General features: G+C 42.0%; 1 protein-coding gene across 1 annotated transcript in view; it reads left to right on the top strand.

Moving 5' to 3' along the window:
* Nucleotides 1-13,708, top strand: part of LOC137379849 (electrogenic aspartate/glutamate antiporter SLC25A13, mitochondrial) — a 262,864-nt gene that overhangs the window by 240,402 nt on the left and 8,754 nt on the right. Inside the window, exons 14-16 of the mRNA XM_068051244.1 lie at nt 1,354-1,492; nt 6,006-6,164; nt 6,251-6,338. Coding sequence (XP_067907345.1) covers nt 1,354-1,492; nt 6,006-6,164; nt 6,251-6,338 — 386 coding nt within the window. The remainder of the gene's footprint in view (nt 1-1,353; nt 1,493-6,005; nt 6,165-6,250; nt 6,339-13,708) is intronic.

The following is a 13,708-nucleotide window of genomic DNA, read 5'->3' as shown; positions in this document are numbered from 1 at the left end:
AAACGCTTTGTAATGTCCCGTGTTCATGAAATGCGCTATATAAATGCAAGTCTTTGGCTTTTTTTCACATTTCCTATTATAGTAAAGGGAGAGAAAATCACTGATTAGTTTCATTGCACTTTTAATTATGGATGTAAGTTAGGTTTCTACCATATTAATTTCTCCCCTGCTGGTAAGAAATTCTCCCTATATGTTTAACTTACTAAAATTGTTTCAGCTCCGTTAGCTGGCTAGATATGCTATTTATTCATAAAACCTTTCCCAAATCTCTGCTGCTATCACCCTGTAGGAGACACCCAAGATTAGCATTGGTTCATTTATTTTCCATTGTCTACTATTTTTCTTTCTCATTCCGACCTCATACAACCACCTAAGGCAGCTATGCTGAGGTGTGGTACTTAACCTCATAAGGACAACGTGGGAGATGGGAGGGAAGAGAATGTGTTGTCGCCCTGTAGCACTATTTTAGTGCACCAATGAGCTGTACCATCTAATGTTCATTTTAGTGAGTCTTTGTATAGGTAGTTTTACAAAACTAAAAGTGGGTTTGGAGCATTGTTTACAAAGCTGCATGATTGAGGCTTTATGAGCTATTGTGATTTTATGAATTGTTTCCCTCCCCCTCAATGACAGTAAAGATGAAGTGAGTTATCTATAAACAAAAAAGTAGCTTGGGCAATGAAGTAGTGGGGATCGTACTTGCATTATCTAGTCACATCCCTTAATGGAAGTAATTGTTACTCATGTTTGCCGGAAGGAGTTAATTCAGTCAGTACTTTCTTCCCAACTTCCTTGCTATGTGTCCATATAGTTATTAAATGCAGAATTATGCTTCAGTAACAATATTCAAAGAAAAATCCCTTTCCTACTTAGTGTTAAACTACAGAAACTGCAGAATGATGTATCCTGTAAGACGGGAGAAGAATCTACTAATCACCTACTGTTAAATGTTTAGTTTGTGGACTAAGGAGACATGTGCAGGTTAAGCAGAGGTTAACTTTCTAATGGCCTTGCCTAGGTTTGATTCAATAAAGACAATTTCAACAACTGTGGACATGGTACACAGACCATTTGCTAATGGTGTTGGCATTATAAAGCTCATAATTTTTTACAAAAGCAAAATACTGCAGATGCTGGAAATTTGAAACAAAAACAGAAAATGCTGGAAATATTCAGCAGGTCAGGCAGCATCAGTGGAAGGAAAAACAGTTACTGTTTCAGGTCAAAGTTTTCTGACCTGAAATGTTAACTCAGAATGTTTTAACTTTTCCCTCAGATTTTCTTTGGCACCTAATATTATAAAACCTTTCTGACATATACTGATCACTATTATGTGTTTTCTTTCTCACACAGGGTGCAAAGGCTTGTTTTTTGCGTGATATCCCATTCTCTGCTATCTACTTCCCTTGTTATTCTCACTTAAAAATCATCTTTACAAATGAAAATGGGCAGGTGCACCCTGGAAATCTACTGTTGTCGGGAACTTTGGCTGGTGAGCACCCACTCTTCACCTCTACCTGTAGTGTGGCTGTTTAATTGAAGCATTGGTGCCAGGACTACCTTTTGTAATAAATAGATAATTTTTCAAAGTCTGTTCTCAATTTAAGTTTAATTCTTCTGCCAGACCACCTTGATTTGGAAAGTGTGTTAGCATCCTTCCATCTATAAAAGATGTTGGTCAGGCAACAAACAATCCATTTAGTTGGGGGTGTCTTCTTTGCCGATGGCTGTGAGGGCCAATCTTTGAGAGGCAGGTTCTGCCACAAGTGCTGCGCGTGAAACTGCCAAGTGACACTGTGAGTTGTTGTGTTCTGCATTGGCGCCTGTTGCCAAGCTGCTGTAGCCTCTGATCATTGTGGTAGTGCACAGTCCACAGGATGTGTTGCCATTTCCCTCTTTCGCCAGCTAGTGACTCCCAGGTGTGATAGTCGACATTTAGGGCATTCATATCACGCTTTCAAGCATCCTTGAAGCAGAGCTTTGGGAGCCCACTGCTCGTCTAGCTCTGGCTACCTCACCATACAGAAGGTCCTTGGGTATGCGACCGTCTTCCAGCCTGCGGACGTGTCCGATCCACCAAAGCCGCCTCTGTTTGATTAGTGCCAACACGCTTGGGAGCTCTGCCTTTGAGAGTACTGCTGCATTTATGATTTTGCCCTGCCAGGATATGCCCATAATGCGTCGCAGACAGTGAAGATGGAAATTATTGAACTTCTTTTCATGGTACTTGTATGTGGTCCATGTTTCACAGCCATACAGAAAGGTGCTGAGAACACAGGTCTTATAAACCATCAGCTTGGTCCTAAGGGTCAGCTTGGTATTATCAAATGCATGTTTCGCAAGTTGATCAAATGTGGTAGCTGCTTTTCCTCTGTGTGCATCGAGCCCTGCATCAAGGGACAGATTGTCTGTCACCGTGGACTCAAGGTAGCAGAATTTGCTAACGATTTCCAACTGGAAAATCTGTTGAAAATTAATACTGTGGCTACAAGAGCAGGTCAGAAGCTTGGTAGTCAGTGGCAAGCGACTCACTGCCTCACTCCAAAGCCTTTCCATCATTTACAAGGCCCAAGTCAGGAGTGTGATGGGGAATAATCTCCACTTGCCTGGATGAGTGCAGCTCCAACAACACTCAAGAAGCTCAACACCATCCAGGAAATAGCAACCTGCTTGATTGGCACCCCATACAGCGCCTTAAACATTCAGTCCCTCCACCACCATCACACTGCAGCTGCAGTGAGTGCCATCCACAAGATGCACTGCTGCAATTTGCCACAGTTTCTTCAGTAGCCTCTCCCAAACCCGCAATCTCTACCACCAAGAGGAACAAGGGCAGCAGACCTATGGGAATACCATTTCCAAGTTGCCCTCCAAGTCACACACACACCATCTTAACTTGGAAATATCTCTCCATTCCTTCATTGTCGCTGTATCAGTATCATGGAACTCCATCCCTAACAGCACTGTGGGAATACCTTTGCCACATAGACTGCAGCAGTTCAAGAAGACAACTCATCTCAAAGGCAATTCGGGATGAGTAATAAATGCTGGTTTTGCCAGCCATGCCAACATCATATGAATGAATAAAAAAAAGTTTGATCTAAGAATCTCAATAGGCTGTATTGGTTTGGGCCAAAAACAGATGTGGAAATTATTTTAATCCTGATTATGCCACAGCATTTTCTTGATTCTCTGCTATTGTAAACTTTAATTATCCCTTGAGGCTTGCTTGTCTGAAGGTTAAATGTGCAATTCTATAATATCATGCAAATCAAATTTTGAAATTTAGGCCACTTTCACAGATTAAAAAATAAACGTACACTAAAAATGTAACACTGATTCTGTTCATACCAGTTAAAAAATGGGGCCCACTTCTTGAGTTTTGAGGTTCATTTACAGAAGAAATTACAAGACTGGTATGGAATAAATATCCATGTACATGCCTATCTCAGATAGTGATTTTCTGTTCTTGTTTGATTATTTTTATCTTAAATTTAGCTTATTTTTTCTTCCTTTCCCCCTAATTTTTCTACACTGCACACCAACATGAGTCTAGGGAGCTGACAGGTGCCTCGGCCCCATGCTTCTGCTTATACTACCTTATGACCAGTCATGATAATGTGTGCAATAGCTATGCTCTTATGATTTTTCTTTTCTCACTATGGGAGAGCATTTGGATTCCACAAGGCATGATTAGAAATCCAATACTGCATCCTTTGGAAACAATTCAGTAATGTACCTGGATTCTTTTGCTGCTGAATCCTATAACTGTGCTTGCACAAGTTCTGCACATGCAAATATTCTAATCTTTGGCCTCCTTGTCTCGAGAGACAATGGATAAGCGCCTAGAGATGGTCAGTGGTTTGTGGAGCAGCGCCTGGAATGGCTATAAAGGCCAATTCTAGAGTGAGAGACTCTTCCACAGGCACTGCAGATAAAATTGGTTGTCGGGGCTGTTACACAGTTGGCTCTCTCCTTACACTTCTGTCTCTTTTCCTGCCAACTGCGAAGTCTCTTCGACTCGCCTCTCTTTAGCCCCGCCTTTATAGCTGTCCGCCAGCTGTGGCGATCACTGGCAACTGACTCCCACGACTTGTGGTCAATGTCACAGGACTTCATGTCGCGTTTGCAGACGTCTTTAAAGCGGAGACATGGATGGCCGGTGGGTCTGATACCAGTGACGAGCTCACTGTACAATGCGTCCTTGGGGATCCTGCCATCTTCCATGCGGCTCACATGGCCAAGCCATCTCAAGAGCCGCTGGGTCAGTACGGCATGTATGCTGGGGATGTTGGCCGCCTCGAGGACTTCTGTGTTGGAGATACGGTCCTGCCACCCGATGACAAGGATTCTCTGGAGACAGCGAAGATGGAATGAGTTGAGACGTCGCTCTTGGCTGACATACATTGTCCAGGCCTCGCTGCCGTAGAGCAAGGTACTGAGGACACAGGCTTGAAACACTCGGACTTTTGTGTTCCGTGTCAGTGCACCATTTTCCCACACCCTCTTGGCCAGTCTGGACATAGCAGCAGACGCCTTTCCCACGCGCTTGTTGATTTCTGCATCGAGAGACAGGTTACTGGTGATAGTTGAGCCTAGGTAGGTGAAATCTTGAACCGTTTCCAGAGCGTGGTCGCCGATATTGATGGATGGAGCATTTCTGACGTCCTGTCCCATGATGTTCGTTTTCTTGAGGCTGACGGTTAGGCCAAATTCGTTGCAGGCAGCTGCAATCCTGTCGATGAGTCTCTGCAGACACTCTTCTGTGTGGGATGTTAATGCAGCATCGTCAGCAAAGAGGAGTTCCCTGATGAGGACTTTCCGTACTTTGGTCTTCGCTCTAAGACGGGCACGGTTGAACAACCTGCCATCTGATCTTGTGTGGAGGAAAATTCCTTCTTCTGCAGACTTAAATGCATGTGAGAGCAGCAGTGAGAAGAAGATCACAAAACAGTGTAGGTGCAAGAACACAGCCCTGTTTCCCGCCACTCAGGATAGGAAAGGGGTCTGATGAGGCGCCGCTATGCTGAATTGTGCCTTTCATATTGTCATGGAATGAGGTGATGATACTTAGTAGCTTTGGTGGACATCCAATCTTTTCTAGTTTCTGAAGAGACCACGTCTGCTGACAATGGCTTTGGCTAGATCTATGAAGGCAACATAGAGGGGCATCCGTTATTCGCGGCATTTCTCCTGTAGCTGGCGAAGGGAGAACAGCATGTCAATGGCGGATCTCTCTGCTCGAAAGCCGCAATGTGCCTCAGGGTAGACACGCTCAGCCAGCTTCTGGAGTCTGTTTAAAACGACTCGAGCGAAGGCTTTCCCCACTATGCTGAGCAGGGAGATTCTACGGTTGTTGTTGCAGTCACCGTGGTCACCCTTGTTCTTATAGAGGGTGATGATATTGGCATCGTGCATGTCCTGTGGTACTGCTCCCTCATCCCAGCACAGGCAAAGCAGTTCATGGAGTGCTGAGAGTATAGCAGGCTTGGCATATTATGCATGCACAATTAGGGAAAATCACATTTGCAACTATGAGGATCTGGCTGGGATTTTCCCTGTTGTTTAGAGAAGGTTTGTACAGGTCAACAGTGGTGAAACTGCATTGCAAGCCAATCAGGGCCATACCCAAAATAGTACGTGGAACCTACATTCTGTCAATGACTGCTGTTTATATTTGCTGACAGCATTCAGGAATTGGAGGCATTAACAAAACCATTTCTCAAGGAGAACTTGGTGCCTCTGAAGTCTTTCTGCTTTTCTGCAGAGTGCAGATTACGGCACTGATGTACATAAAGGATACTCCTGGATAACTCTCAAATTAAACTTGAATTCTGCCCAAGGAAAAAAAATTGTCGGTGTTCCTCCAACTTAAGCTAATTTGTTGCTGACAATTCTAGAAGACTGCATAGTTTTCAATGAGTTCTTCTTGCACATTTCCAAACTTAAAACTACCATATTTGAGTATGATTTCACTCTTAAATGCATGCTGTTTTCCATATTAGGGATGCCTGCAGCTTCTTTAGTGACACCTGCTGATGTTATCAAAACGAGGTTACAGGTGGCTGCACGTGAAGGGCAAACCAAATATAGTGGATTGCTGGACTGTTTTTGGAAGATCCTACGACAAGAGGGCCCAGGCGCTTTCTGGAAAGGAGTTGCAGGTGCGCAGATAGAATTTTACTTGCATTTACTAGGAGGCGTTTGATCTGTCTTAAGTAACCATTTTTGGTTTCTTTTCCCTCCTCAGCCCGTGTGTTCCGTTCTTCACCCCAGTTTGGTGTTACTTTGATGACTTATGAACTTTTGCAGAGGTGGTTCCATGTTGATTTTGGCAAGTAAGTATGAATGTTTCATTTTAAAAGGTGTTCCTCAAAAGAGTTAGAACAGAGAATTTGTTGTGCCATTTTTTGTATACTAGCAGATGCTAATCATGCACCTTGCATCTGCGTATTTCATTTGGTCTGAGGCATGGGGAGGTGAGGTGAAGGGCCAATAGATTACTCCTGGAGTGCAGTGGCTGCTATTCTCTGGGCAGAATGCAACACGCATTCCACAAGCAACATCTAGCAAACAGTAATGAGATAAATTGCCGGTTATTCTGTTTTCTTGGCGGTGCCTGTTGAGGGAGGAATATTGGCCTGGACTGGGATAACTCTCAACTCTTTGAGTACCTCCATTGGATCTGAACATCCACCTGAACAAGTACATGGGACCTAATTTTAATGTCTTAGTCTAAGGATAGCATAACTGCATTTCCTATCTACCGTCTCCATCCCTCTCCCTGGCAACAGTCTGAGAGTAAACCAGTCTGTTTGCAACCTTGGTGTCACGTTTGATCCCGAGATGAGCTTCCGACCTCACATTTGCGTCATCACTAAGACCACCTATTTCCACCTTGGTAACATCGCCTGACTTCCCCTGTCTCAGCTCATCTGCTGCTGAAATTATGCCTTTGTTACCTCTAGATTTGACTGTTCCAATGCAATCCTGGCTGGTCTCCCACATTCCACCTTCCATAAACTTGAGGTCATTGGAAACTCTGTGGTCTATATCTTAACTGGCACCAAGGCTGGTTCCCCTATTACGCCTGTGCTCACTGACCTACATTGGCTCCCAGTCAAGCAACATCTTGGTTTTAAAATTCTCACCCTTGTTTTCAAATACCTCTATGACCTTGCTCCTCCCTATCTCTGTAATCTCCTCCAGCCTCACAACCTTCGAGATATCTGCACTCCTTTAATTCTGGCCTCTTGAGCATTGCCAATTTTACTTGCTCGAACATTGGTGGTTGCGCCTTCAGTTGCCTCGGCCCTAAACTCTGGATTACCCTCCCTACACCTCTCTGCCTCTCTACCTCACGTTCCTCCTTTAAAACACTCCTTTAAACCTACCTCTTTGACCAAGCTTTTGGGCATCTGATCTAAAATATTCTTATGTGGCTCAGTGTCATATTTTGTTTTATAACACTCCTGTGAAGCACTTTAGGATTTTTTATTATGTTAAAGGTGCTATATAACTATAAGTTGTTTTTGTTGTAGTTTGTGATCCATGCAACAATATGTCCTAGAACTAGCAAGGGGACATGCCAAATTAGGTTTCATAATGAGTAATGAGCCAGATTTAGTTAACAGCCTGACTGTGCGTGAGCTTTTATGTAACAGCAATCAAAATGTGATCAAGTTTAACATAGAGTTTGAAAGGGCGAAACGCAAAACAGCCTTTAAGATTCTAGATTTAGGCACGGCTGACTTCAATGCAATGAGACAGAAACTGTCCACAGTAAATTGTGCACGTCTGCTAACGGATAAAATGACAGAAGATCAGTGGGAGATGTTCAAAAAAGAATTTAATGTGATACAGAAACAGTTTATACCCCTAAGGGGCAAGAGCTCTACTTGCTTTAAAAAAAAGCCAGGGATGACTAACTAAAGAAGTAAGAGACAACATAAAATTTAAAGAAAAAGCATACAAAAATGCAAGAAGTAAATAAAGATCCTGGTGAATGGAAGAGATACAAAGAACATCAAAGGGTGACAAAACAGATAGTAAGAGCCACAAAATGGGAGTATGAAAAGAAACTTGCAAGGGATATCAAAATCAACCCAAAATATGTTTTCAATTATACTAGGAAAAAGGTGGTTAAGATCAATGAGGGTCCTGTTGAAAACTATTCACTGTGACAATATCAGTGAAAATAAGGAAATGGCGGTCCTGTTGGGTGAAATTTTAACTCATTCAAAACCCATCCACTTGCACAGTTAAAATTGGGTCTGTTGAATATTTACCTTGCATCAGTATTTACAGTAGAGGAAGAGGATAGTATGCTGGACATCCCAAGGAAACTAACACTGAATCAGGGACAGGGCCTCACTAAAATTAGTGTAACCAAAGTAACAATAATGAAGAAAATAATGGCACTAAAGAATGACAAATCCCCAGGACCAGATAGTTTCCATCCCAAAGTTTGAAAGGAAGTAGGTGAGAACATTGCAGATGACCTATTTGTAATCTTTCAAAGTTCTCTCAATTCAGGAACTATTCTTTTAGATTGGAAAATTGTGCATGTAACTCTGCTATTTAAGAAAGGTGAGAGAAGGAAACCAGAGAATTATAGACCAGTTAGCTAACATCTGTTGTCAGGAAATTACTAGACTCTATAATTAAGGATACAGTGACTGAATACCTTGACAATTTTCAGCTGATCAGTGGGAGCCAGCATAGATTTGTCAAGACTAGGCCATGCCTTACGAACCTGATTTAATGTTTGAAGAGGTGACTAAAGTAGTGGAGAGGGGATTATCTGTTGATGTTATATGGACTTTCAGAAGGCATTTGATAAAGTCCCTCATAAGAGACTGTTAGCTAAAGTTGAAGCTCATGGCATTGAAGGCAAATTATTGACCCAGTTAGGAAATTGGCTGAGCAGCAGGGGACAGAAAGTAGGGATGATGGGCAGGTACTCTTAATTGGCAGGATGTGACTACTGGTGTCCCGCACGGATCTGTAATGTGACCTCAACTATTCACTATTTATTAGCGACTTAGATGATAGGATAGGAAACCACAAATCCAAGTTTGCCGATGACACAAAGAAAGGTGGCGTTGTAAGTGTGCAGATGGAACCATAAAATTACAAACAGACTTGAATAGATTAAGTGAATGGGTAAAACTGTGACAAATGGATTTCAATATAGGCAAATGTGAAGTCATCCACTTTGTACCAAAATAGGATAGAACAGAGTACTTTTTAAATGGTGTAAAGCTAGAAACAGTGGAGGTCCAGAGATACTTGGGGGTCCATGTGCACAGATCAATAAAATGTCATGAACAGGTACAGAAAATAATTTTTAAAAAGGTTAATGGAATGTTGACCTTCATATTTAGAGAATTACAATACAAGGGGTAGAGGTTATGCTACTGTTACGACCGATGCAGGAGGAATGCACTGTCTTCCTCTAGTTCCCCTTCTCCACGGGTCACAACATATATTTAAATATTTACCCAGTTACTGAAACGGCCAATTATATACTCTATTTTTATTTCAGAATAAAATTCATCAACCGGGTTTCTTTAACGAACAACAAAATTATTAATTTATTATAAAACAAGACTTATTCAGTAAAGATGCAAAGCATTAACACACCGATTGAAATTTGAAAGTTCCCTTTTCAATTAGCCCAACACACATACCCCAGTTAAAGAAAAAATAAACAAGTTTTCTCTGCAGAGATCTCTTTACAAAAAAAGACAAAAAAAAACTTTGGCCAAATGCTTGCTAATTCTTGAAGGAAAAGGAGAAGATGTGGAATGATATCAGTTGTCCCTTTATTCTGGCGTCTCAAATACGCATAGACGGCTGTCACTGGGATCTTTTTGAAGCTGTTATGGCAAACTTTCCAGGAGAAATGCAGCATTGGGGGTTTCAGCTCATATTGGATTCTCAGGGTTTCTCAGAGAGGTGGAGAAAGGATGAACTGGTCTTCTCTCTTAATTAAAAGCAAAATACTGCGGATGCTGGAAATCTGAAACAAAAACAAGAAATGCTGGAATCACCCAGCAGGTCTGGCAGCATCTGTGGAAAGAGAAGCAGAGTCAACGTTTCGGAACCGAAGAAGGGTCACTTACCCGAAACGTTGACTCTGCTTCTCTTTCTGCAGATGCTGCCAGACCTGCTGGGTGATTCCAGCATTTCTTGTTTTTGTTGTGGTCTTCTCTCTTATCTGGCTGACCCCTCCAACTGACTCAAAGCAATCCAAAATGAAACCAACTCTTGACCACCATAAATCTTGACATGTTACTTCTCTGTAATCAACTTCCCCTAGTCACCAAGGCTCCTGTTGTTTATTTAGCTTAAGACATGCGAATCCAGTAAGGGTTTTTAAACAGAAAGCTCAAGTCCTTCCAGTGATCGTTTTTTAAAATAACAAAGTCCAGCATCTATGAAATCACTTTAGTCTCAAATAAATCCATCTCCACAATCTTCAAACACGGGTTCTCAAAAAAAATTTAAAAATAGAAGCACTTTCATAACATCTCCAGCCTTGGAGGAATGAAACACCATTTTAAAATGTGTTTCATTACAAAGTGTGGGAAAAAACAGAAGATTAAAAAAAATTAAAACACATTTACACACTCATTCTCATTCACTCTTTACCTGTAATTAATACAGTTCTGCCTTGTACCATCTTTGTACTTAGATAACGCAAAGCAAAGTTAAATTCTAGACAAAGCATCAGCCTTTATATTATTTTTCTCTGCTGAGTGGATACTCTTTAAGTGAAAGGGCTGCAATAGTAAACTCCATCGAAATAGTCTGGCATTCTAGTTTTTGAATTTTTCTACAAAGGCTAGGGGGTTCTGATTAATATATACCAATGTCTCTCTGTGGTAGTGGCGGACATATGCTTCAAAATGCTTCAGAGCTAGTAGTAAGCCAGGGTTTTCTTTTCCACTATTGAGTATTTCTTTTGGTGTCAACTTAGCTTTTTGGAAAAGTATTCCGCTGGCTTTTCTATGCCCAATTCATCGTCTTGTAACAGGACTGCACTGACCCCCCAGGTCACTAGCATCAATTGCTACCTGAAGGGCTTAGTGAAATTTGGGGCAGCCAACACTGGTTCATAGATCAAAATGGCTTTCAGCCTCTCAAAAGATGCTTGGCACACTTTAACCACACTCCCTTTGCTTTCTTTCTTTGTAGCAAATCTGTCTGTGGAGCAGCTAAAGTGCTAAAATTTGGTACAAACTTGCAGTAGAAACCACACATCCCCAAAAACCTCATGATTTCTCGTTTAGTCTTAGGGGCAGGGAACTCCATCTATGCTTGTACTTTTGCTGTTCTAGGCAACAGTTGTCCTTGCCCTACCATATGCCCAGGTAGGTTACTCTGACTTTTGCAAATTCACTTTTGGAAAGGTTTATTTCCAAATGAGCCAACTGTAATATTCTAAATAGAGCTTCTAGTTGTTCCGAGTCGTCCTTCCAAGTGTCACTGTATACTAGCACATCATCAAGGTAAACCACACAGTTAGGAACACTGGCTTCTACTTGGTTTATTAGTCTCTGGAAAGTAGCTGGGGTATTTTTTCTAACCCAAATGGCATCATTCGGCATTGGAAATGACCTGGTGTGACAAAGGTCGATATTTCTTTTGTTCGGGGTGTTAAAGGAACCTGCCTATATTGCTTTAACAAATTTATTTTTGTAAGGAAAATGGCACTGCCAACTCTGTCAATACAGTCTTCCAGGTGAGGAATTGGGTAGGAGTCTGCCTATGTTGTTGCACTAACCTTTCTGTCGTCTATGCAAAATCTAGTTGAACTATCAGGTTTAGGCACTAACACGACTGGGGAACTTGAGCTGCTTTGACTTGGTTCGATTAGGTGGTTTTCCAACATGTATTGGATTTCTGCTTTCACCTAGGCCTGTTTCTCTGGACTTAAGCAATAAGGATTCTGTTTTATAGGAGAGGATTCTCCTACATCCACATCATGTATGGCTAAGGTTGTACATCCTGGTTTATTCCTGCAGACTCCTTTAAATGCTGTGAGTAGTCTTGTTAGGTCTTCTCATTGGTCTGCATCTAAATACGAAAGCATAGTGTCTAATCTCCCTAACAATTCTGTATTAGCTAACTGGATAGTAGGCGGTTCAATTTGAGAATTGTCTAGGCTTCCTTCTGCTTCATCCTCACTATTCCTTTCATCCTTCACTGTCTGTCCTACGTGACATATCTGTGCTTGCTTATCCTCCTCCCGGTGGTGATATTGTTTCAACATATTGATGTGACACAGCCAATTCTTTTCCCGGCGATCTGGGGTGTCAATCAAATAATTTACTTTACCAATCCTTTTGACGAAGTCTATGCGGTCCACTGAACCATGCTTTCAGCGGTTCACCCTGTAAAGGCAGTAATACTAACACCTCATCCCCTTGTTGAAATGTTCGGGTCTTGGCATGCTTGTCTGCTCATTTCTTTCTGGTTGTTTGGGAAGCTTTCAGGTGTTCCTGAGCCACTTTACAGGCTCTTGTGAGCCGCTCCCGGGACACGGATTCATAATCTAACATGAAAGATTAGGCCCTCTGTTCTAAAAACTTTTCCTTGATTAGTTTTAGAGGCCCTCTTACCTCATGTACATTAAGTAATTCAAAAGGACTAAAACCAGTTGACTCATTAGGTGAATCCCTAGTGACAAACAAAAGTAATTCCAGCCCTTTATCCCAATCATGGGGATATTCATGACAATAACCCCTGATCATCGTTTTGCGGGTTTGATGGTACCATTCTAAAGCCTCTTGTGTCTGTGGGTGGTATGCTAAGGACTTTAACTGTATTATATCCAGATTACTCATAACTTCCAGGAAAATTTTAGGCATAGAATTGGAACCTTGATCCGACTGAATCTCAATCGGTAATCCACATCGAGTGAAGAATTGGGTTAACTTTTCTACCACTACCTTAGAAGTTGTTCTCACGGGAATGGCCTCTGGGAACCGAGCAGCCATATCCATGATAGTGAGTATATATTGATGTCCCGCTTTTGTTTTCGGTAAAGGTCCCACACAGTCTACCTACACCCTGCTAAATGGTTCCCCAAAAACTGGTATAGAAATTAGAGGTTTATGTCAGGTTGTGGTTTTCCCACAATCTGACACATACGGCACATTTTACAAAACTGCACCAGGTACTGGTAAAGACCTGGCCAGGAAAAATGTTAACCTGTACGTGATTGGGTCTTCCGGATCTCCACATGTCCCACCATCGGAATTTCATGGGCTATCCTTAATATTTCCCGGCGATACTTGGGTGGTACCACTATCTGATGAACTACCATCCATTCTTCATCTGCAGGTCTGTGAGGAGTTCTCCACTTCCTCATCAGAATCCCATTTTTCATATCGTAACCTTCAGGAACACACTTTGTTTCAGCTTTAGTTAGAGCCGATTGTGCCACTTTACTTAACTCTGGATCGGCTTGCTGAGCCTTGATCAGAGAAGACGTATCGGACATTTCCTTCGGATTATCCAAATCCCCAAAGAAAGTTTCAGATATTCAGCTATCCGTCTATGGTGCTAATTTGACCTCCAACAATGAAACTTGTTTAGCCATTTCTTGGGTCACTACACATGAAGGAAAAATTCCTGAAACCTTTTCCTGCAACTGCTCTGTCTCTTTGACTTCACTTCGGCCAAATCATTCCCCAGG

The sequence above is a fragment of the Heterodontus francisci genome, chromosome 2 (assembly GCF_036365525.1).
Source record: "Heterodontus francisci isolate sHetFra1 chromosome 2, sHetFra1.hap1, whole genome shotgun sequence".
Classification (NCBI taxonomy): domain Eukaryota; kingdom Metazoa; phylum Chordata; class Chondrichthyes; order Heterodontiformes; family Heterodontidae; genus Heterodontus; species Heterodontus francisci.
This window is presented reverse-complemented; position numbering and strand designations above follow the sequence as displayed.